At 41.8% G+C, this 26981-nt stretch overlaps 1 protein-coding gene across 4 annotated transcripts in view; it reads left to right on the top strand.

The window, feature by feature from the left end:
* The first annotated feature begins 12110 nt into the window (after nucleotides 1-12110).
* LOC110487041 (ethanolamine-phosphate cytidylyltransferase) overlaps nucleotides 12111-26981 on the top strand; it is a 31161-nt gene continuing 16290 nt past the window's right edge. For 3 of the 4 annotated variants that reach the window (XR_005035629.1, XR_005035628.1, XM_036941815.1), the window contains exons 1-3: nucleotides 12111-12486; nucleotides 21351-21439; nucleotides 25924-26085. Coding sequence is in view for 2 of the 4 variants with exons in the window: in XM_036941815.1 (XP_036797710.1) it covers nucleotides 12365-12486; nucleotides 21351-21439; nucleotides 25924-26085 (373 nt within the window). In the remaining 2 variants the exon portion in view is untranslated. The remainder of the gene's footprint in view (nucleotides 12487-21350; nucleotides 21440-25923; nucleotides 26086-26981) is intronic. The other variant, XM_036941816.1, reaches the window with a different exon arrangement.

Here is a 26981-nt window from a genome sequence, read left to right as displayed (position 1 = left end):
CCGTGGTGTTAATTTACCACCATGCCCGACTCTGCCAAAGCTTAGCATGCCGCTTCCTCCAAATGTCATCGTTTTAGAGGACAAATCTATTCAAAATAGTTATTATTAGGGTTGTCCATAAACAGCAAACTACACGGAACAAAAATATACACGCAACATGTAACGTGTTGGTCCCATGTTTCATGAGCTGAAATAAAAAATCCCAGAAACGTTCCATGCACACAAAAAGCTTATTTCTCTGAAAAGTTGTGCACACATTTGTTTATATCCCTGTTAGTGAGCATTTCTCCTTTGCCAAGATAATTCATCCACTTGATAGGTGTGGCATATCAAGAAACTGATTAAAAAGCATGATCATTACACAGGTGCACCTTGTGCTGTGAACAATAAAAAGCCACAGATGGGTGAGGCTATGCCCTGCCATTTATTTAAATGGACTGATTTCCTTCTGTGAACTGTTACTCAATAAAATGTTTTAAATTCTTGCATGTTGTGTTTATATTTTAGGTCAGTATACATTGAATAATACAAGCTCTTTGAATGTTCTCTCACTGGTATCCACTCACTTATTTTGGTAATGTGCTGCATGACGGATAGCTGCACAAAACATCAGCCGTCCAGGCAGTAGACAGTACTTCAAGCCCCATGGTGTCTGGTTCTGCTCTTGGGGGTGGTGGTAGCCTTGAGGTTCGAGTGGGTTGCCGGTGCAAACCGAATGCCAGTGCAATCCAGATTTTTTTTTAGGGAGGGCTGTGGCTGGAGCTGTGCTACTCCCTAGCTTGTCGTGTTCGGTGTGTAATGTGTTGGGTATTGTGTCAGCAATACCTTTATCATTGCAAATGGATATCATGGAAAAAAATATAGTCTATTCTAATGCAGCAGTCAAAAACTATGGACCATTTAGGTTTTCATAATGTGTTGTGTTAATAAAGGCAAGGACAAATCAATGTATTATTTAATGTGCTTACTGAACACAATATGTTCAAATAATCTACATTCTACTCTGAGTACCTACATAGTGTGATAGCATGTGTACAATATATGGTGGAGCTTTGCTCCCTCTGCCGGACATGGATAGGTAGTGCAGAGAGGGAGAGGGAAATTATTGCATGTTGAAGCAGTACCCACTGAGTGGACAACATATTAGGCACTCTTTCCATGACATAGACTGACCAGGTTAAAGCTATGATCCCTTATTGATGTCACTTGTTAAATCCACTTCAACCAGTGTAGATGGAAGGGAGGAGACAGGTTAAAGGAGTATTTTTAAGCCTTGAGACAATTGAGACATGGATTGTATGTGTGCCATTCAGAGGGTGAATGAGCAAGACAAAGTATTTAAGTGCCTTTGAACTGGCTATGGTAGTAGGTGCCAGGCACACCAGTTTGTGTCAAGAACTGCAATGCTGCTGCTGTTTTTCACGCTCAACAGTTTCCCATGCGTACCAAGAATTGTTAACCACCCAAAGGACATCCAGCCAATTTGACACAACTGTGGGAGACAGTGGAGTCAACATGGGCCCTGTAGAACGCTTTTAACACCTTGTAGAGAGAGTGCTCAGATGAATTGAGGCTGTTCTGAGGGCAAAAGGAGGGGGTTGCAACTCAACATTAGGAAGGTGTTCCCCATGGATTACAGGCAACATTCGCACTGAGCTAAAGGGTAGAGCTGCCGCTTTAAAGGTGCGGGACTCTAACCCGGAAACTTACAAGAATTCCTGCTATGCCCTGCGACGAACCATCAAACAAGCAAAGCGTCAATACAGGGCTAAGATTGAATCATACTACACCGGCTCCGATGCTCGTCTTATGTGGCAGGGCTTGCAAACTATTATAGACTACAAAGGGAAACACAGCCTCGAGCTGCCCAGTGACACAAGCCTACCAGACGAGCTAAATCACTTCTATGCTCGCTTCGAGGCAAGCAACACTGAGGCATGCACGAGCGCATCAGCTGTTCCGGACAACTGTGTGATCACACTCTCGGTAGCCGACGTGAGTAAGACCTTTAAACAGGTCAACATACACAAGGCTGCGGGGCCAGATGGATTACCAGGACGTGTGCTCCGGGGATGGGCTGACCAACTGGCAGGTGTCTTCACTGACATTTTCAACATGTCCCTGATTGAGTCTGTAATACCAACATGTTTCAAGCAGACCACCATAGTCCCTGTGCCCAAGAACACAAAGGCAACCTGCCTAAATGACTACAGACCCGTAGCACTCATATCATCACCATTATCCCAGAAACCCTAGACCCACTCCAATTTGCATACCGCCCCAACAGATCCACAGATGATGCCATCTCTATTGCACTACACACTGCCATTTCCCACCTGGACAAAAGGAACACTTATGTGAGAATGTTATTCATTGACTACAGCTCAGCGTTCAACACCATAGTACCCTGAAAGCTCATCACTAAGCTAAGGATCATGGGACTAAACACCTCCCTCTGCAACTGGATCCTGGACTTCCTGACGGGCCGCCCCCAGGTGGTGAGGGTAGGTAGCAACACATCTGCCAGGCTGATCCTCAACACTGGGGCTCCCCAGGGGTGCGTGCTCTGTCCCCTCCTGTACTCCCTGTTCACCCACGACTGCATGGCCAGGCACGACTCCAACACCATCATTAAGTTTGCAGACGACACAACAGTGATCAATTTTAATTTGGAAGAGTCAGCTTTTTAAACCAACATGGCTCAGTTTAAAGTGTTTTTACATTGTAGTAAAACAAAATCTCATTGGATATGCGTTTTGACACTGATCACCGACAACGACGAGACAGCCTATAGGGAGGAGATCAGAGACCTGGCCAGGTGGTGCCAGAATAACAACCTATCCCTCAACGTAACCAAGACTAAGGGGTGGCTTGGGGGTAAGATGATTGTGGACTACAGGAAAAGGAGGACCGAACACGCCCCCATTCTCATCGACGGGGCTATAGTAGAGCAGGTTGAGAACTTCAAGTTCCTTGGTGCCCACATCAACAACAAACTAGAATGGTCCAAACACACCAAGACAGTCGGGAAGAGGGCACGACAAAGCCTATTCCCCCTCAGGAAACTAAAAAGATTTGGCATGGGTCCTGAGATCCTCAAAAGCTTCTACAGCTGCAACATCGAGAGCATCCTGACTGGTTGCATCACTGCCTGGTACGGCAATTGCTCGGCCTCCGACCGCAAGGCACTACAGAGGGTAGTGTGAACGGCCCAGTACATAATTGGGGCTAAGCTGCTTGCCATCCAGGACCTCTACACCAGGCGGTGTCAGAGGAAGGCCCTAAAAATTGTCAAAGACCCCAGTAACCCCAGTCATAGACTGTTCTCTCTACTACCTAATGGCAAGCGGTACCGGAGTGCCAAGTCTAGGACAAAAGGCCTCTCAACAGTTTTTACCCCCAGGCCAGAAGACTCCTGAACAGGCAATGAAATGGCTACCCGGACTATTTGCATTGTGTGCCGCCCCCCACGCTTCTGCTACTCTCTGTTTATAGTATATGCATAGTCACTTTAACTATACATTTATGTACATACTACCTCAATTGGGCCGACCAACCAGTGCAACCGCACATTGGCTAACCGGGCTATCTGCATTGTGTCCCGCCACCCACCACCCGCCAACCCCTCTTTTACATTACTGCTACTCTCTGTTCATCATATATGCATAGTTACTTTAACCATATCTACATGTACATACTACCTCAATCAGCCTGACTAACCGGGTCTGTATGTAGCCTCGCTACTTTTATAGCCTCGCTACTGTATATAGCCTGTCTTTTTAATGTTGTTTTATTTCTTTACCTACCTATTGTTCACCTAATACCTTTTTTTGCACTATTGGTTAGAGCCTGTAAGTAAGCATTTCACTGTAAGGTTGTATTCGGCGCACGTGACAAATAAACTTTGATTTGATTTAACAGGTTTTTACCCACATGACCCAGCAGGAGGTACAATAGAGGAATCCCCTGCTTGTGACCACATCACCCAGAATGGACTGGGGTGTATTAACTAGAAACACGGTGGGCTGGGCCCTGGGGTGTATTAACTAGAAACACAGTGGTCTGGGCCCTGGGGTGTATTAACTAGAAACACGGTGGGCTGGGCCCTGGGGTGTTTTAACTAGAAACACGGTGGGCTGGGCCCTGGGTTGTATTTACTAGAAACACGGTGGGCTGGGCCATGGGGTGTATTAACTAGAAACACGGTGGGCTGGGCCCTGGGGTGTATTAACTAGAAACACGGTGGGCTGGGCCATGGGGTGTATTAACTAGAAACACGGTGGTCTGGGCCCTGGGGTGTATTAACTAGAAACACAGTGGGCTGGGCCCTGGGGTGTATTAACTAGAAACACGGTGGGCTGGGCCATGGGGTGTATTAACTAGAAACGGTGGGCTGGGCCATGGGGTGTATTAACTAGAAACACGGTGGGCTGGGCCCTGGGGTGTATTAACTAGAAACACAGTGGGCTGGGCCCTGGGGTGTATTAACTAGAAACACAGTGGGCTGGGCCCTGGGGTGTATTAACTAGAAACACGGTGGGCTGGGCCCTGGGTTGTATTAACTAGAAACACAGTGGGCTGGGCCCTGGGGTGTATTAACTAGAAACACGGTGGGCTGGGCCCTGGGTTGTATTCACTAGAAACACAGTGGGCTGGGCCCTGGGGTGTATTAACTAGAAACACAGTGGGCTGGGCCCTGGGGTGTATTAACTAGAAACACAGTGGGCTGGGCCCTGGGGTGTATTAACTAGAAACACGGTGGGCTGGGCCATGGGTTGTATTAACTAGAAACACGGTGGGCTGGGCCCTGGGGTGTATTAACTAGAAACACAGTGGGCTGGGCCATGGGGTGTATTCACTAGAAACACAGTGGGCTGGGCCCTGGGGTGTATTAACTAGAAACACAGTGGGCTGGGCCATGGGGTGTATTAACTAGAAACACAGTGGGCTGGGCCATGGGGTGTATTAACTAGAAACACGGTGGGCTGGGCCCTGGGTTGTATTCACTAGAAACACAGTGGGCTGGGCCCTGGGGTGTATTAACTAGAAACACGGTGGGCTGGGCCCTGGGGTGTATTAACTAGAAACACAGTGGGCTGGGCCCTGGGGTGTTTTAACTAGAAACACGGTGGGCTGGGCCCTGGGGTGTATTAACTAGAAACACAGTGGGCTGGGCCCTGGGGTGTATTAACTAGAAACACAGTGGGCTGGGCCATGGGGTGTATTCACTAGAAACACAGTGGGCTGGGCCCTGGGGTGTATTTACTAGAAACACGGTGGGCTGGGCCCTGGGGTGTATTAACTAGAAACACAGTGGGCTGGGCCATGGGGTGTATTAACTAGAAACACAGTGGGCTGGGCCCTGGGGTGTATTAACTAGAAACACGGTGGGCTGGGCCCTGGGGTGTATTAACTAGAAACACGGTGGGCTGGGCCATGGGGTGTATTAACTAGAAACACGGTGGGCTGGGCCATGGGGTGTATTAACTAGAAACACGGTGGGCTGGGCCATGGGGTGTATTAACTAGAAACACGGTGGGCTGGGCCCTGGGGTGTATTAACTAGAAACACAGTGGGCTGGGCCCTGGGGTGTATTAACTAGAAACACGGTGGGCTGGGCCCTGGGGTGTATTAACTAGAAACACGGTGGGCTGGGCCATGGGGTGTATTAACTAGAAACACGGTGGGCTGGGCCATGGGGTGTATTAACTAGAAACACGGTGGGCTGGGCCTTTGGGTGTATTAACTAGAAACACGGTGGGCTGGGCCCTGGGGTGTATTAACTAGAAACACGGTGGGCTGGGCCCTGGGGTGTATTAACTAGAAACACGGTGGGCTGGGCCCTGGGGTGTATTAACTAGAAACACGGTGGGCTGCGCCCTGGGGTGTATTAACTAGAAACACGGTGGGCTGGGCCCTGGGGTGTATTAACTAGAAACACGGTGGGCTGGGCCCTGGGGGTGTATTAACTAGAAACACGGTGGGCTGGGCCATGGGGTGTATTAACTAGAAACACGGTGGGCTGGGCCATGGGGTGTATTAACTAGAAACACGGTGGGCTGGGCCCTGGGGTGTATTAACTAGAAACACGGTGGGCTGGGCCATGGGGTGTATTAACTAGAAACACGGTGGGCTGGGCCATGGGGTGTATTAACTAGAAACACGGTGGGCTGGGCCCTGGGGTGTATTAACTAGAAACACGGTGGGCTGGGCCATGGGGTGTATTAACTAGAAACACGTGGGCTGGGCCCTGAGGTGTATTAACTAGAAACACGGTGGGCTGGGCCATGGGGTGTATTCACTAGAAACACAGTGGGCTGGGCCCTGGGGTGTTTTAACTAGAAACACAGTGGGCTGGGCCCTGGGGTGTTTTAACTAGAAACACGGTGGGCTGGGCCCTGGGGTGTATTAACTAGAAACACGGTGGGCTGGGCCCTGGGGTGTATTCACTAGAAACACGGTGGGCTGGGCCCTGGGGTGTATTAACTAGAAACACGGTGGGCTGGGCCCTGGGGTGTATTTACTAGAAACACGGTGGGCTGGGCCCTGGGTTGTATTAACTAGAAACACGGTGGGCTGGGCCCTGGGGTGTATTTACTAGAAACACGGTGGGCTGGGCCCTGGGGTGTATTTACTAGAAACACGGTGGGCTGGGCCCTGGGGTGTATTAACTAGAAACACGGTGGGCAGGGCCCTGGGGTGTATTTACTAGAAACACGGTTGTAAGGGTTCTCGTCCTCCTCTTCTGAGGGGGAGTAGCGAGAAGGATCGGAGCGTGGTAAGTGTCCATGATGTTTTTTAATAAAGACAATAGAACACTTGAACAAAACAACAAACAATGACGTGAATATACAAAACCGACAACAGTACCGTGTGGACCAAACACTCACACGGAAAACAAACACCCACAAACCAGAAGTGAAACCCAGGCTACCTAAGTATGATTCTCAATCAGAGACAACTAACGACACCTGCCTCTGATTGAGAACCATACTAGGCCGAACACAAAAACCAACATAGAAAAACAAACAGACTGCCCACCCCAACTCAAGCCCTGACCATACTAAAACAAAGAATAACAATAACTATGGTCAGAACGTGACAACGGTGGGCTGGGCCCTGGGGTGTATTAACTAGAAACACAGTGGGCTGGGCCCTGGGGTGTATTAACTAAAAACACAGTGGGCTGGGCCCTGGGGTGTATTAACTAGAAACACGGTGGGCTGGGCCCTGGGGTGTATTCACTAGGTACCAAATTATTTATTTCTTTGCGGAACAGGGAGGGACTATCTTTAATTTGTCCAATATGACAAGTTTTTACTTTGCAAAAACGTTTTGCTACACACTGTAGCAAAATGATCACTTGTTTTGCTGCAAATCTTCACTTGTTTAGTTGTGAATACACCATGGATGAGAAAATGAAAAGCATCCCCATCCGGGCTTAGAAACGAATAGAGAGAAACAGGCTATTGAATCGTCTATTGACCTGTCGTTATGCCCTTGAGCAAGGCACTCACCACTAAACTGCTCTCCAGCCAGGGGCTCTGCTCATTGGCTGACCCTGTGCCTCTCAACATGTGTGTATTTCGAGGTTGTGTGGGGGACATTTAAGTATCCATTCTGTATGTGTATATAGTATTCTATTCTTTGTCTATTCTATTCTACAGATATATGTGTATATTCTATTGTATATGTGTATATTCTATTCTATATATGTATATTCTATAGGTGTATATTATATTCTATTCTACAGGTATATGTGTATAGTCTATTCTATATGTGTATATTCTATTCTATATTTGTATATTCTATACGTGTATATTCTATTCTATACGTGTATACTATGTTTTATTCTAGAAGTGTATATTTTATTCTATATGTGTATATTCTATGTGTATATTCTGTTCTATACGTGTATATTCTATTCTATATGTGTATATTCTATTCTATACATGTATATTCTATTCTATATGTGTATATTCTATACGTGTATATTATTTTCTGTATGTTTATATTCTATTTCATTATATACGTGTATATTTTATTCTATTCTACAGGTATATGTGTATAGTCTATTCTATATGTGTATATTCTATTCTATTTGTATTTTCTATACGTGTATATTCTATTCTATACGTGTATAATATTTTTTATTCTATAAGTGTATATTTTATTCTATATGTGTATATTCTAAACGTGTATATTATTTTCTGTATGTTTATATTCTATTTCATTATATACATTTATATTTTATTATATTCTACAGGTATATGTGTATATTTTATTTGATTCTATATGTGTATATTTTATTCTAAATGTGTATATTCTATTCTAAATGTGTATATTCTATTCTGTATGTGTATATTCTATATGTGTATATTATATTCTAAATGTGTATATTCTATTTTATTCTATACGTGTATATTCTTTCTATATGTGCATATTATATTTTATTCTATATGTGTAAATTCTATTCTATACGTGTACAGTTGAAGTTGGAAGTTTGCATACACCTTTGCCAAATACATTTAAACTCAGTTTTTCACAATTCCTGACATTTAATCCAAATAAAAATTCCATGTTTTAGGTCAGTTAGGATCACCACTTTAAGAATGTGAAATGTCAGAATAATAGTAGAGAGTGATTTATTTCAGCTTTATTTCTTTCATCACATTCCCAGTGGGTCAGAAGTTTACATACACTCAATTCGTATTTGGTAGCATTGCCTTTAAAATGTTTAACTTGGGTCAAACGTTTCTGCTAGCCTTCCACAAGCTTCCCACAATAAATTGGGTGGATTTTGGCCCTTCCTCCTGACAGAACTGGTGTAACTGAGTCACGTTTGTAGGCCTCCTTGCTCGTACACACTTTTTCAATTCTACCCACAAATGTTCTATAGAATTGAGTTCAGGGCTTTGTGATGGCCGCTCCAATACCTTGACATTGTTGTCCTTAAGCCATTTTGCTTCAACTTTGGAAGTATGCTTGGGGTCATTGTCCATTTGCGGCCAAGCTTTAACTTCCTGACTGATGCCATCTATTTTGTGAAGTGCACCAGTCCCTCCTGCAGCAAATCAACCCCACAACATGATGCTGCCACTCCTGTGCTTCACGGTTGGGATGGTGTTCTTCGGCTTGCAAGCGTCCACCTTTTTCCTCCAAACATAACGATGGTCATTATGACCAAACAGTTCTATTTTTGTTTCATCAGACCAGAGGACATTTCTCCAAAAAGTACGATCTTTGTCCCCATGTGCAGTAGCAAACCGTAGTCTGGCTTTTTATGGAGGTTTTGGAGCATTGGCTTCTTCCTTGCTGAGCGGCCTTTCAGGTTATGTCGATATAGGACTCGTTTTACTGTGGACATACATTCACCCGTTTCCTCCAGCATCTTCACAAGGTCCTTTGCTGTTGTTATGGGATTGATTTGCACTTTTGGCACCAAAGTACGTTCATCTCTAGGAGACAGAACACGTCTTCTTCCTGAGCGGTATGATGGCTGCGTGATCCCATGGTGTTTATACTTGCGTACTATTGTTTGTACAAATGAACGTGGTACCCTCAGGTGTTTTTGAGGTCTTGGCTGAATTCTTTTGATTTTCCCATGATGTCAAGCAAAGAGGCACTGAGTTTGAAGGTAGGCCTTGAAATACATCCACAGGTACACCTCTAATTGACTCAAATTATGTCAATTAGCCTATCAGAAGCTTCTAAAGCCATGACATCATTTTCTGGAATTTTCCAAGCTGTTTAAAGGCACAGTCAACTTAGTGTATGTAAACTTCTGACCCACTGGAATTGTTATACAGTGAACTACAGCTGTATATGTATATTCTACTTTATACTAGATGTGTATATTTGATTCTAAACGTGCATATTTTATTCTGAATGTGTATATTCTATTCTATATGTGTATATTCTATTCTATACGTGTATCTTCTATTCTATATGTGTATATTCTATTCTATACGTGTATATTCTATTCTATATGTGTATATTCTATTTTATTCTAGATGTGTATATTTGATTCTAAACGTGCATATTTTATTCTGAATGTGTATATTCTATTCTATATGTGTATATTCTATTCTATACGTGTATATTCTATTCTATATGTGTATATTCTATTTTATTCTACATATGTATATTCTATTCTATATGTGTATATTCTATTCTATACGTGTATATTCTATTCTATATGTGTATATTATATTCTATACGTGTATCTTCTATTTTATTCTACATATGTATATTCTATTCTATACGTGTATATTCTATTCTATACGTGAATATTCTATTTTACAGCTATATATGTATATTCTATTTTATTCTACATGTGTATATTCTATTCTATATGTGTATATTCTATTTTATTCTAGATGTGTATATTTGATTCTAAACGTGCATATTTTATTCTGAATGTGTATATTTTATTCTAAACGTGTATATTCTATTCTGAACGTGTATATTATATTCTATATGTGTATATTCTATTTTATTCTATATGTGTATATTCTATTCTATACGTGTATATTCTATTCTATATGTGTATATTCTATTTTATTCTAGATGTGTATATTTGATTCTAAACGTGCATATTTTATTCTGAATGTGTATATTTTATTCTAAACGTGTATATTCTATTCTGAACGTGTATATTCTATTCTGTATGTGTATATTCTATTTTATTCCATATCTGTATATTCTATTCTATATGTGTATATTCTATTCTATACGTGTATATTCTATTCTATATGTGTATATTCTATTTTATTCCATATCTGTATATTCTATTCTATATGTGTATATTCTATTTTATTCCATATCTGTATATTCTATTCTGTATGTGTATATTCTATTTTATTCCATATCTGTATATTCTATTCTATATGTGTATATTCTATTCTATACGTGTATATTCTATTCTATATGTGTATATTCTATTCTATATGTGTATATTCTATTCTATATGTGTATATTCTATTCTATACGTGTATATTCTATTCTATATGTGTATATTCTATTCTATATGTGTATATTCTATTCTATATGTGTATATTCTATTCTATATGTGTATATTCTATTTTATTCCATATCTGTATATTCTATTCTATATGTGTATATTCTATTCTATACGTGTATATTCTATTCTATATGTGTATATTCTATTCTATATGTGTATATTCTATTCTATATGTGTATATTCTATTCTATACATGTATATTCTATTTTATTATTTACATATATATTTCCTTCTATTCTACAGGTATATGTGTAGATTCTAGTCTATTCTATATGTGTATATTCTATTCAATATATGTATATTCTATAGGTGTATATTATATTATATTCTACAGGTATATGTGTATGTTCTATTCTGTACCTATATATTCTATACGTATATATTAAATTGTATTCTATAAGTGTCTATTCTTTTCTATTCTATATGTATATATTCTATTCTATGTGTGTATTTTCAATTTTATTCCATATGTTTATATATTATTATACAGGTTTATATTCTATACTATATTCTACGGGTATATGTGTATTTTCTATTCTATATGTGTATATTCGATTCTATACTATACATGTATATTCTATTCTATTCTACAGGCATATGTGTACATTGTATTCTATTCTATAGGTGTATATTGTATTCTATTCTATACGTGTTTATTCTATTCTACAGGAATATGTGTATATTCTATTCTATAGGTGTATATTGTATTCTATTCTATACATGTATATTCTGTTCTATTTTATACGTGTTTATTATATTCTATACGTGTATATTATATTCTATACGTTACTTTTCTATTCGACATGTGTCTATTCTGTTGTATATATATGTAGGTTATATTCTATTCTAAGGGACTTGCAGGCTCTGGGACCTGCAATTTGATGGATTATGGATGTAGCCTATATGTTAAACAATGAATGGGAAGAACAGGGACCAGATGTCCTCTTCTATTTCATTTTAATTTCACACTGTAACTATATTCTTAATGTGGTTAGCCTTACATGTAAATCCAGATCTAATCACATGACAGTGGAGCATGCCTCTATTATGTAACAATATGTCGGCTATCCACTAGTAGTCATCGTACGATCCAATGCCATGTGACGCCACTTCCCCGGGATAGGAGGCGTTGGCCCACGGTTCTGCTGCTCAGGCGTCACTTCTATGCAGAAACCGGCTATCCTGCAAAGGGACATACACTAGACAAAGCCTATACATAAAATCGAACGGTGCAGGTATATTTGTGTCTTCGTTCGTGCTATTACTAGGGGTTGCTTGTCCAGCATATAGGCTACGTTGAAATATCATATATAATATCATCGTAGTCTTTTCGTGCAAAAAATGATCAAGAACGGACATCACCCAATGAACACAACAGGGAAAGATGCAGGGACGAACGTCGGCGCTACAGCTTGCAGTCCGGAGAAGAGAAGACGAACCATCCGGGTGTGGTGTGACGGGTGGTGAGTGATACAGAATAACAGTACAGTGACAGCTAGATATAAGGCCTGTGTGGCTACATTGTTGCCCTGGGCATGCATACAATTAAATGAGGCATGCCCACCTCTATGATACTTACACAAATATAGTATATTTCAAAGATTGTATATTTTAATGTGGGGAAAACGTAGCATCATTTCACCATGTATCTGATGTTCAGTGAACTGTCCATAGCCAATGCACTTCTTAGAAATACTGCCATAAACATGCTTGTTCCATTCCGTCGGCATCCCGCCTGTCAAAACAGAAAGGTGTTTCAATAGGCTGCCGCATCACATGCCAGGTATGTTTACCTACCAGTCTTACTCTCAGTAATGGCGACATGCCACTAGGGTATTCACTTTGCATCTTATTCGAGCGATAGGGTAGGCTAAGCACGGCGACCGTAGCCTAGGCAAACTGCATTCACGCATAGTGTGCATACAAGTGGAGAAGTGCAGGTGTTCAGCAGGTGGGAGAGAAGTACACCGTGTGCTAGCTTAGCCAGCTAGTCCTAAGGAGGACTCCCTTACACAGCAGGAGGACTCTGTTACACAATCAGAATGATGAAACTGAGTACTGAGTACTCCTTAGTTTCATCAGCTGTCTGGGTGGCTGGTCTCAGATGATCCCGCAGGTGAAGAAGCCGGATGTGGAGGTCCTGGGTTACACGTGGTCTGTGGTGGTGAGGCCGGTTGGACATACTTCCAAATTCTCTAAAACTCCATTTAAAGCCTCTTATGGTAGAGAAATTGACATTAATTTCTCTGGCAACAACTCTGGTGGACATTACAGCAGTTAGCATGCCAATTGCACGCTCCCTCAAACTTGATACATCTGTGGCATTGTGTTGTGTGACAAAGCTGCACATTTTAGAGTGGCCTTTTATTGTCCCCAGCATAAGGGGACTGTGTAATGATAGGGAACCAATAGGGTGCTCGAAGGGGGCCGTTCATGCAGGAATGAATGGGATGTTCGATGGGGGGATGTTCATGAAGGAACCAATGGGATGCTGTAGATTCATGTACACAGTGCAGGTAATACCACCTAAATACCACCAAAAGTCAGGTAATTCAAGACAGGAAGAGGGACCTCTGAGATAATACCCAGTGTCAACAGTCCACATTCCTTCCAACACACTTCAGAGTACAGTGTCAGCACTCTGAAGTCTTCTACATCTGTCCCTCTTTCCAGGAACAAGGGCGTTTGTTGCATGCTATATTTCTTTGCATGTTTGTATTTTGTTTCACGGAATTCATAGTTTTCACAAAATACAGCATGTTACAAACAGCACCCCATAGACCTGCACTATAACTCACTCCACCTCCCTGACACCCACTGTGTTGTGCTGTAGGCGTGTAAACCACAGCACCCTCTTCCTCAGTGTTGTAACCTGCTTATGAAGCAGCCGAGCGCACGGGCAGCAGAAACACTAACAAGCCTGCCATTGTTCCGTGGTCAGAGTTTGTTTCAAAACGGAGTGGTAGTGTGTGGAAACTAAACACTGACATTGTCGAGTGTTTCTGCCATGAGAAACACCGCCACACACAATCTCCCCCTGGGGCAGAGTCTGCAGCTACAGGACATGAACCTGACCCACGTCAGGAAAGTAGGAAAGAAAACACGCGTTGAATTCCTGCGTGTGAAGATCAGCATTACGGTGGCTTTCTCTGGGAGAATTCCCGTCATTTGGGTGCAGCCACCTAGCCGTGGTTAGATGGAATGTTGCAGAATGTTTTGGATGCCAGAATATTAATCGGTGGGGTGAGTTCCCAAAGCGTGCCTGTGTCAACAGAGCTCATTTCACTAACCCTTCTAACCCCTCGGCCCACACCTGCCATGTCCATGAAAGTTCATGCCCTGCGGACTCACTCGTCTGTCCTCACTAAATACAGCACATTGTTTGGCCATACATTGCAGCAGCATCACCATGTTCTTGTTGACATCTAGCACCATCAGCTGTAGCAGGCCCTAGGAGCGGCACTGGGCAGATTGACTCAGGAAAGGAAATATATATTTGTTTGTCAGTGAGACTTTAGGCTAGATTCTGTCAGATCTGCGCTAGCCAAGACCCACATGGCAGTTGTTTTGGCAGTGTTGGAAGTGAGAGCTGTCAAATCCACAAGCGGACATTGCCATTGGCTGCATGGATTCGCATTAAGATAAATCCTAACTGGTTTAGAAGTTTGAGCACTGGAATGTGAGCTGTCATCTGCCCCTCTATTAGGCTGATAGAAATCCTCTATTTTGTTTTGTGATTTTCAATTTGAGTGTAATTTTTTTCAGAAATTGCCTACATTTACTCATTCTGAACTTGTAACGCGAGTGGGAGGGGTGTGGCTGTGTTTACAATGACCACACGAGAAGACATTCTGCTTTGACGGCTCTAATGCAGTTACACCTCCGACACCACCAAAACATCAGCTGTGCCGTTAACTAGTTAACGCTTGATCTGATTGAATCCTGCCTTAAATCTGATAAACTATCAATTGTTGGAGTGTCACTTGTCAGTGTAAGTGAGACCTTGTCTGTTTGACTATCTATCCGGACTAGATATTGTAGGGTTGCAAAATTCTGTGAACTTTCAATAAATTCTCTGGTTTTCCCAGAATCCCTGTTGGAGGATTCATGGAATCAGGAGGGAATAAACAGGAAATCCAGAATTCAAACAGGGTTTCTGGAAAACCAGGGAGTTTATTTTGCAACCCTAATCTAGACACTGTCCTGCCTTTAGGGTTGAAGTTTGAGACATTCTGTTCTTAATTGGTTTCCAGTGACAGAAGGTAGCCAGGGTCCAAGTTAGCAACATCATCAACTGAGCTCTAAAGTCCACTGACACTCCTCACTCAGGCTTTCACATAGCTGCTGCCAGGCTGTGTTGTGTTCATTAGGCAACAATCAGAAGGAAAAAAACACATACTGAAACAGGAAGGGACTACCTGGATGCTCATTTTCATTTACCGTTGCAAAATGTTTGAAAACGTGTGTGCCCTAATGAAGACGACCCAGAACACAGCCTATAAACATTCAGTTTACAATCTCAGTCAGGTGAGGAGTCATTCCGAGGTGATGTCTGTCAGCATATCCCCAGTAGTAATAATCTCAGTCAGGGGAGGAGTCATTCTGAGGTGATGTCTGTCAGTAAATCCCCAGTAGTAATAATCTCAGTCAGAGGAGGAGTCATTCTGAGATGATGTCTGTCAGTATATCCCCAGTAGTAATAATCTCAGTCAGGGAAGAGTCATTCTGAGGTGATTTCTGTCAGTAGTAATAATCTCAGTCAGGGGAAGAGTCATTCTGAGATGATGTCTGTCAGTATATCCCCAATAGTAATCATCCTAACAGATGTAATGGCACCATAGATTATCTTTATGAGAGAGATAGCACAAGAAGCCTTTATTGGCCTGTGTCATGTATCTATGGTACATGGTATATCATGTATAGATAGTATATCCAAGCACATTTTAATAACAGCATAGATTATCTTTCTGAGAGTGATATCATATGAAGTATTTGTGATAAATACAAGAAACCATTAGACACAGGCATCAAACAAAGATTTGAACAACAAGAAAAGTGAGAACAAATGTTTGGGACGTCTTGCTGGAGGGTTGCTAGCCTGGCAGACGTGTAGACCCATGAGGAGGTGGGACTGGTATCAGCCAGACTCTGAAGTCAGGAGGACTGGTATCAGCCAGACTAGGGGTCTCAGCCAGTAATGGAAATTAGATGGTCTTGGGACTTTTTCGGGGGGGGCTTGTGCTCTTCTGTTGTCTGTCTACTTCCTCTGATAGTGCTCTCTGTTGTCTGTCTACTTCCTCTGATAGTGCTCTCTGTTGTCTGTCTACTTCCTCTGATAGTGCTCTCTGTTGTCTGTCTACTTCCTCTGATAGTGCTCTCTGTTGTCTGTCTTCTTCCTCTGATAGTGCTCTCTGTTGTCTGTCTACTTCCTCTGATAGTGCTCTCTGTTGTCTGTCTACTTCCTCTGATAGTGCTCTCTGTTGTCTGTCTACTTCCTCTGATAGTGCTCTTCTGTTGTCTGTCTACTTCCTCTGATAGTGCTCTCTGTTGTCTGTCTACTTCCTCTGATAGTGCTCTCTGTTGTCTGTCTACTTCCTCCGATAGCGCTCTCTGTTGTCTGTCTACTTCCTCTGATAGTGCTCTCTGTTGTCTGTCTACTTCCTCTGATAGTGCTCTCTGTTGTCTGTCTACTTCCTCCGATAGCGCTCTCTGTTGTCTGTCTACTTCCTCTGATAGTGCTCTCTGTTGTCTGTCTACTTCCTCTGATAGCGCTCTCTGTTGTCTGTCTACTTCCTCTGATAGTGCTCTCTGTTGTCTGTCTACTTCCTCTGATAGCGTTCTCTGTTGTCTGTCTACTTCCTCTGATAGCGTTCTCTGTTGTCTGTCTACTTCCTCTGATAGTGCTCTCTGTTGTCTGTCTACTTCCTCTGATAGTGCTCTCTGTTGTCTGTCTACTTCCTCTGATAGTGCTCTCTGTTGTCTGTCTACTTCCTCTGATAGTGCTCTCTGTTGTCTGTCTACTTCCTCTGATAGTGCTCTCTGTTGTCTGTCTACTTCCTCTGATAGTGCTCTCTGTTGTCTGTCTACTTCCTCTGATAGTGCTCTCTGTCAAAAAAACAGTTAAAGGATCCACATAACGACATGATTGCCCCAAAATGGAGTACATGATTGATTTTAGACATTGATGCTCAATCTATCAATTTAAATGTACAGTAAGTGCACAAACACTTAGAGATTGTATATTTGAAAATATGTCAGTTAAAAAAACACACAGTATGGTTACTTTGTAAACACATGTGACATGGTGTAGACTTAAAGATATCTTTACATTATTATAGTTATTCTATTTGACTGTTTTTACCACAGATTTGTTCCGTTTTATCCTGTTTACCTTATTATAGTGATTCTGTATATCTATCGTTTATCTCTTTAGTTGTGCACTCCTTGCTGTGCTATCTCAATACCACTGTGTCATTCTCTACTAGGACCTAGCTGGTGTTATTGTACCACTCTACCATTCTCTACTAGGACCTATCTGGTGTTATTGTAGCTCTCTACCATTCTCTACTATAACCTAGCTGGTGTTATTGTACCACTCTACCATTCTCTACTAGAACCTAGCTGGTGTTATTGTACCACTCTACCATTCTCTACTAGGACCTAGCTGGTGTTATTGTACCACTCTACCATTCTCTACTAGGACCTAGCTGGCGTTATTGTCAAACAGCTCTGGTGCTATTTGGGTGTCTGTCTGCTAGCTGACCTTGCCACACTACTTAATATTTCATCACGTCCTGTGATCCTCTGGTGATTCCTACCCTGCTAAAAAAAACAACAGGAGCAGCATCACCCCAGGCCAGGCCACCTTTCAAGCCACCTAGCGTTCCTGGGTTACACTGTCCAAGGGCAGACAGGCAGATATACAGGCAGGCAGAGAGACTTGGACACCAAGCCTAGGACTGCAGGGCCTCTCTCACAAGCATAGTCTCTTATGTAACCCTTAGTCCTTTGTCTCAGTCTCCTTACACACACACACACACACACACAACACACACACAACACACACACACACACACACACGCACACACACACACACACACACACACACACACACACACACACACACACACACACACACACACACACACACACACACACACACACACACACACACACACACACACACACACACACACACACACATACACACACACACACACACACACTCACACTTCACTTCACTTCTGGCCTGACCAGCCACACTCAGTAGTCACATTAAGCCCCCTATTTAGAACAAGCATGTGGATTCCATTCCTCTAACAGACAGTGTGACCGAAACGTCTGAACGGTCAGGGACTGCTTATACTGTTCAGTCATCACACACAAAACAATGTCCTTTTGGTCGCGCCATGCAACGTGTTCAGTTAACATTCAATACCGTTGATAACTGACTTGCCTAGTTAAATAAAGGTTAAATAAATAAACAATAAAAAAATCCCTTTAAGAACAGCCACGTGGGAAAGAAAGCTGATAAAAAAGTGATAACATTAAGTGTTCCATCTTGAAAGTTCACTTAAGGGCAGTAGGAAGTAGGAACAAGAGCAGTCTGCAGTGTATAGTGATACGACCACATCACACCATGGTTCAGGGGTTCACTGTGTCATCACTGCCCTACCCCTTAGACAGGCAGGCTACTTAGCAACATGAGATTCTCTTACTGCTCTGGGCTGGACATCTCTAAATCGTGACAGCTCTATTCCGATGACATTTTATAGCAGCGATAGCAATCAGGTCATGTACAGTAGTTGTAAATGGTTTATGACTGATTTGATCCATTTTTACGATCAGTCAAATTACTACAGTTGATGTACCATTAACACACGTTGTATTGACACAATACACTGGTGATAAGAAATCTCCAGGTTTCAACTTTCTCTCTAATACTTTACTGTAGGCAATGTGCCTTTATGTCAAGTGCCTCTATAACACAGGTTACATGACTACCAATGTGCTATTCCAGTTTCGCTATAACATGCTACTGAAGAGACTATGATGTCATTTGCCACATAATGGAAGTTATAGCCCTGAAATTCAACTCAACTTGGAAGCCAGTTCCACTGCTTTTTTCCATTTCCCCCCTCTAGCCAGGGACTGATTTAGACCTGGGACACCAGGTGGGTGGAATAAGGATCAGGTAGAACAGAACCAGCAGGCTCCGGACCTCGTAGGGTCAGATGTAACCCTGGTGGGCCTGGGGAATGGAATGGGGAAAGTGATAAATCCAAAAGAGGTCACAGGACTAGAGGTCGACTGATTAGTCGGCATGTGCGATTAATTAGGGCCGATTTCAAGTTTTCATAACAATCGGTAATCAGCCTTTTTGGACGCCGATTATGGCCGATTACATTACACTCCACGAGGAAACGGCTTGGCAGGCTGACCACCTGTTACGCGAGTGCAGCGTCAAACTGACCTTGTGGCTGCAATGAGCCAAGGTAAGTTGCTGGCTAGCATTAAACTTATCTTGTAAAAAAACAATCAATCTTCACATAATCACTAGTTAACTACACATGGTTGATGATATTACTAGGTTAACTAGCTTGTCCTGCGTTGCATATAATCAATGCGGTGCCTGTTAATTTATCATCAAATCACAGCCTACCTTAACCTCGCCAAACGGCTGATGATTTAACAAAAGTGCATTGCCTAAAAAAGCACAATCTTTGCACAAATGTTCAATACACAGAAGTATATATTTTTAAACCTGCATATTTAGTTAAAAGACATTCATGTTAGCAGGCAATATTAACTAGGGAAATTATGTTACTTCTCTTGCGTTCATTGCACGCAGAGTATATGCAACAGTTTGGGCCGCCTGGCTCGTTGCGAACTAATTTGCCAGAATTTTACATAATTATGAGATAACATTGAAGGTTGTACAATGTAACAAGAATATTTAGACTGATGGATGCCACCTGTTCGATAAAATACGGAACGGTTCCGTATTTCACTGAAAGAATAAATGTTTTGTTTTCGAGATGATAGTTTCCAGATTTGACCATATTAATGACCAAAGGCTCGTATTTCTGTGTTTATTATATTATAATTAAGTCTATGATTTGATATTTGATAGAGCAGTCTGACTGAGCCGTGGTAGGCAGCAGCAGGCTTGTAAGCATTCATTCAAACAGCACTTTACTGCGTTTGCCAGCAGCTCTTAGTAATGCTTGAAACACAGCGCTGTTTATAACTTCATGCCTATCTACTCCCGAGATTAGGCTGGCAATACTAAAGTGCCTATAAGAACATCCAATAGTCAAAGGTATATGAAATACAAATGGCATAGAGAGAAATAATCAATGCTTCATGATTCCTAAAATAACTACAACCTAAAACTACTGGGAATATTGAACCACCAGCTTTCATATGTTCTGAGCAAGGAACTGAAACGTTAGCTTTTTTACATGGCACATATTGCACTTTTACTTTCTTCTCCAACACTTTGTTTTTGCATTATTTAAACCAAATTGAACGTGTCATTTTTTATTTGAGACTAAATAGATTTTATTGATGTATTATTTTAAGTTAAAAAAGAAGTGTTCAGTGTTAATTGTCATTATTACAAATATATATATATATATAAAAAATTGGACGAATAATCGGTATCAGCTTTTTTTGGTCCTCCAACAATCGGTATTGGTATCGGCGTTAAAAAATCATAATTGGTCGACCTCTACACGGGACAACAGCGTCCTGTCATCTATAGTACCCATTATGACAAGCTTCATTGTATCTAATACCATGGTTCATCATGTTTATGACTGACTATGACAGATGGTATGTCTTATGTAGCTGTTATAAAGGCTTTATGAATCCATACATCAGGGGGCCTACAATATAACATTACCACTTGCTGTGCTAATTCTCACTGTACCTGTACCTCAACCACCACTGAGTGAGGAGCCGGAACAGACACCAAAACACTGCAGGGCCTGTCATGTCAGCAGTTTGAGTGATAGCAGGCTAATGCTAATGTCCACCTGTTAGTCATCACCGTGCTAGATTACTCTGTACCAACCTGAGTCCCAATCTGGGCTAATAATCTAATCAGCAACAGATGGAGTGCTCAGTGCTCGTCTCCATGGCTACTGTGGATGTAGTGACTCTGTTTCTCTGACTGTTAGTTTGGTGGTACTAGATGTACATTATAGACAGGTTTCCCAGAACCAGATTAAGCCTACTCCTATCAGTCCAGGAATAGGCTTAATCTGTGTCTGTGTGTGAATGCTCCCTAGTATTAACTGTGGCTTTGTTATCCTTCCTCTAGCTATGACATGGTCCATTATGGTCACTCCAACCAGCTGCGGCAGGCCAAGGCCATGGGAGATTACCTCATCGTTGGAGTACACACAGACGGTAAGAGCTTCAGGGTTGGGGTTCCAGTCCCAGCATGCAACAGGGGAGCCTCCATCACACCAGGGCTGGGGTTCAAGTCCCAGCATGCAACAGAGGAGCCTCCATCACACCAGGGCTGGGGTTCAAGTCCCAGCATGCAACAGAGGAGCCTCCATCACACCAGGGCTGGGGTTCAAGTCCCAGCATGCAACAGGAGAGCCTCCATCACACCAGGGTTGGGTTCCAGTCCCAACATGCAACAGGAGAGTCTCCATCATACCAGGGGTTGTATTCATTAAGCACAACGTAAGAAAATGGATGGAAACAGGGAAGAGTTACCTGGACCAATACCAGGCGTTACCTTGTCCAATAAGAATTGTTCATTTCCGATGTGGGCCCTAATGAATGTGGCCCTGACCTCCATGGAATAACCACCACCTCCCAATCCCCTCAGATGCCCAGACCCAGCATAGTGACCTCATCTTTCAGCCCTCAACTGCCAATACCAGTCCCCCATTACATCTCCTACCCCAACCAAGACCCCAACCAGACCTGACCTGCATCACCTCAACACAGAGCCAACACCCCCTAAACACACACACACACCAAAGCATCTCCCACCAGACCCCATCTCTCTCCTCCTTCTCTCCCAAACCCTTCAGCCTGACATGGGGAGGTGTCGTGCGGCCAGCCTCCCACTGCTTTAATAACTCATCACCATCAGACACCAGAGTTGTGTCCATTAGGCACTAAATTAAATAAAAACAGATTGAAACAAGGATGGACTACCTGGATGGACTACCTGTTTTTCATTGCGTTTCCTAATGAACACGAGCCACTTGTGTGCTGTAAGATCTTGTGACAGTAGTAACACAGGGGCCCAAACAGTGGCTGGGACACAACAACATATCACAGCCTCCCATGGCACACTAGGGCACTCTGACACTGGGACCGACAGACACACTGTGCGACGGGCGCCATATAGGTGTTTACCATAACCCAGAACTACATGGCTTAACTCAAACAATAGAGCCTCACACACTGTGGTCTGTCAGGGACAAAGGAGCACATATATAGTAGGCTATAACCTCTCTATCACAGAGAGAGAGAGGGGGGGGGGGGGGCGAGAGGCGTGATAATGGATTATCTCTGCTATAGTGTGGATAATGTACTGTACAGTCAGTGTAAAACTATTATACAGCTGGTCATGTATTTCTCTCTACCCCCCTTAGGTTTATAACAGACAAGATCATTGTCACATCCAGTTTTGATGACTTTGCTAAAAGATATACACAGACTGTAAAGCCCTTGTCTTACCCACATTTATCATTTATAGCCTGGGCCTAGATCTATTTGTGCTGTCTTGCCAACTTCTATGGCAAGGCATGCCGATGAGCACAGGGGTTAATTTGGCAGACAACACAAACAGTTCTGGGACCTGGCTGGATTATTTCACTTTATTGAAATAAGTTCACAGTCAACCAAGTGTTGGCGGTCATTCAGTATATCCACCCCTATGTTGTTGTACACACTTTGTTATTGTTTGAGTCCATCACACTATCTACTGTAGCAGCCTGGTGGTCCAGTCTTTTCATGCTCTAGCCTACTATTTTCTTTCTTCGTTGTCATGCCAATGGTTGACAAAAACATGACAGTTGGCTACAGCTCATGCAGTATAGCAGGGTTTCCTAAACTCGGTCCTGGGTCCCCCCTGGGTGCACTTTTTTGCCCTAGCACTACACAGCTGATTCAGATAATAATGTGTGTGGGGGGGGGGGGGGGGGGGGGGGCAGGACCATTGTGAAGCACACAAAGACTGTGTGAGAGCAAAGTCTAGCGTTGCGTTTGTCTTAATATCTGTGGTGCTGTTGGTTGCAACGTCTTGCTGAGTGTACCTTATCCTGTCAAGACGTTCAGGACACTATCTGTTTATGACTCGTCTATTTAAAAATATATATATTTCACCTTTATTTAACCAGGTAGGACAGTTGAGAACAAGTTCTCATTTACAACTGCGACCTGGCCAAGATAAAGCAAAGCAGTTCGACACATACAACAACACAGAGTTACACATGGAATAAAACAAACATGCAGTCAATAATACAGTAGAAAAATAAGTATATATACAATGTGAGCAAATAAGGTGAGATAAGGAAGGTAAAGGCAATAAATAGGCCATGGTGGCGAAGTAAATACAATATAGCAATTAAAACACTGGAAGGGTATATTTCACAGTAGATGAGTGTGCAAAGTAGAAATACTGAGGTGCAAAGGAGCACAATAAAATAAAAAATACAGTAGGGGGAAGAAGTAGTTGTTTGGGCTATTTATAGATAGTCTATAGTAAACATGGTCATTATGACTCGTCTATAGTAAACATGGTCATCATGACTCGTCTATAGTAAACATGGTCATCATGACTCGTCTATAGTAAACATGGTCATTATGACTCGTCTATAGTAAACATGGTCATTATGACTCGTCTATAGTAAACATGGTCATTATGACTCGTCTATAGTAAACATGGTCATTATGACTCGTCTATAGTAAACATGGTCATTATGACTCGTCTATAGTAAACATGGTCATTATGACTCGTCTATAGTAAACATGGTCATTATGACTTGTCTATAGTAAACATGGTCATCATGACTCGTCTATAGTAAACATGGTCATTATGACTCGTCTATAGTAAACATGGTCATTATGACTCGTCTATAGTAAACATGGTCATTATGACTCGTCTATAGTAAACATGGTCATTATGACTCGTCTATAGTAAACATGGTCATTATGACTCGTCTATAGTAAACATGGTCATTATGACTCGTCTATAGTAAACATGGTCATTATGACTCGTCTATAGTAAACATGGTCATTATGACTCGTCTATAGTAAACATGGTCATTATGACTTGTCTATAGTAAACATGGTCATCATGACTCGTCTATAGTAAACATGGTCATTATGACTCGTCTATAGTAAACATGGTCATTATGACTCGTCTATAGTAAACATGGTCATTATGACTTGTCTATAGTAAACATGGTCATTATGACTCGTCTATAGTAAACATGGTCATTATGACTTGTCTATAGTAAACATGGTCATTATGACTTGTCTATAGTAAACATGGTCATCATGACTCGTCTATAGTAAACATGGTCATTATGACTCGTCTATAGTAAACATGGTCATTATGACTCGTCTATAGTAAACATGGTCATTATGACTCGTCTATAGTAAACATGGTCATTATGACTCGTCTATAGTAAACATGGTCATCATGACTCGTCTATAGTAAACATGGTCATTATGACTCGTCTATAGTAAACATGGTCATTATGACTCGTCTATAGTAAACATGGTCATTATGACTCGTCTATAGTAAACATGGTCATTATGACTAGTCTATAGTAAACATGGTCATTATGACTCGTCTATAGTAAACATGGTCATTATGACTCCTCTATAGTAAACATGGTCATTATGACTCGTCTATAGTAAACATGGTCATCATGACTCGTCTATAGTAAACATGGTCATTATGACTCGTCTATAGTAAACATGGTCATCATGACTCGTCTATAGTAAACATGGTCATTATGACTCGTCTATAGTAAACATGGTCATTATGACTCGTCCATAGTAAACATGGTCATCATGACTCGTCTATAGTAAACATGGTCATCATGACTCGTCTATAGTAAACATGGTCATTATGACTCGTCTATAGTAAACATGGTCATTATGACTCGTCTATAGTAAACATGGTCATCATGACTCGTCTATAGTAAACATGGTCATTATGACTCGTCTATAGTAAACATGGTCATCATGACTCGTCTATAGTAAACATGGTCATCATGACTCGTCTATAGTAAACATGGTCATTATGACTCGTCTATAGTAAACATGGTCATTATGACTCGTCTATAGTAAACATGGTCATTATGACTCGTCTATAGTAAACATGGTCATTATGACTCGTCTATAGTAAACATGGTCATTATGACTTGTCTATAGTAAACATGGTCATCATGACTCGTCTATAGTAAATAAACATGGTCATCATGACTCGTCTATAGTAAACATGGTCATCATGACTCGTCTATAGTAAACATGGTCAACATGACTCGTCGATAGTAAACATGGCCATAAAATGTGTCTCTTACCGTCAGCTGTGAATGTGCAGACATGGATCTAAATGTGGACCGGAACTGATCACAGGACACTTGTTATAAAGGGATAGTTCACTCAACTCATTTCATCATCATCACAACTTTTTCTCTGTACTGAAAGTGCTCTATCTTGAAAACTTAACTGCTGATATGGACACTTTTTGAGGGATCATGTTAACAGTGTTCTAATGAACAAAATACTAAAAGATGAAGTCTCCCTTTAATGCCAGGTGAAAACACTCTCTACAGCTATTAGCTTCTGGTGGTCGGTGTGTTTTGATGGATATCAGTGACCATTAGTAATAATACCTCCTCACCCTGTAGGTGAGATCTCACAGCACAAGGGTCCCCCGGTCTTCACCCAGGATGAACGATACAAGATGGTGAGAGCCATCAAGTGGGTGGATGAGATAGTGGAGGGAGCGCCCTACGTCACCACGCTGGAGACCCTGGACAAGTACACCAGTGACTTCTGTGTGCACGGAGGTGAGTTTGCTGAGATACTTGAATTTGTGGGCCGGTTCTGAATATTCAGTTCATCTTTATTTAACCAGGATAGGCCACTCAGCAACTGTTTGTGTAGAGAGAGAGAGGAACATCCCCCCCATGTCTTTGATAGGTTTGCTGAAAATCTGAAACAGAACATTTTAATTGACTGTAACACCACGTAGTGTAGACTCAAAAATAGTAGAGTAGAACTTATTTTCATTGTATTGTTTTAATGTGAACATAGTAACACAAAAACATAGTAACAGTAGTAACACAGTAACATAGTAACACAGTAACATAGTAACACAGTAACATAGTAACAGTAGTAACAGTAGTAACACAGTAACATAGTAACACAGTAACATAGTAACACAGTAACATAGTAACACAGTAACATAGTAACAGTAGTAACAGTAGTAACATAGTAACAGTAGTAACACAGTAACATAGTAACACAGTAACACATTAACATATTAGCACAGTGACACAGTAACATACTAACACAGTAACATAGTAACACAGTAACATAGTAACACAGTAACATAGTAACACAGTAACATAGTAACACAGTAACATAGTAACACAGTAACATAGTAACACAGTAACATAGTAACAGTAGTAACAGTAGTAACATAGTAACAGTAGTAACACAGTAACATAGTAACACAGTAACACATTAACATATTAGCACAGTGACACAGTAACATACTAACACAGTAGCATAGTAACACAGTAACATAGTAACACAGTAACATAGTAACACAGTAACATATTAACACAGTGACACAGTAACATATTAACACAGTAACATAGTAACATACTAACACAGTAACATATTAGCACAGTAACATAGTAACATATTAGCACAGTGACATAGTAACATATTAACACAG

The sequence above is a fragment of the Oncorhynchus mykiss genome, chromosome 13 (assembly GCF_013265735.2).
Source record: "Oncorhynchus mykiss isolate Arlee chromosome 13, USDA_OmykA_1.1, whole genome shotgun sequence".
Taxonomy (NCBI): domain Eukaryota; kingdom Metazoa; phylum Chordata; class Actinopteri; order Salmoniformes; family Salmonidae; genus Oncorhynchus; species Oncorhynchus mykiss.
The sequence above is the reverse complement of the archived record's forward strand: the minus strand, read 5'-3'. Positions and strand labels throughout refer to the sequence as shown.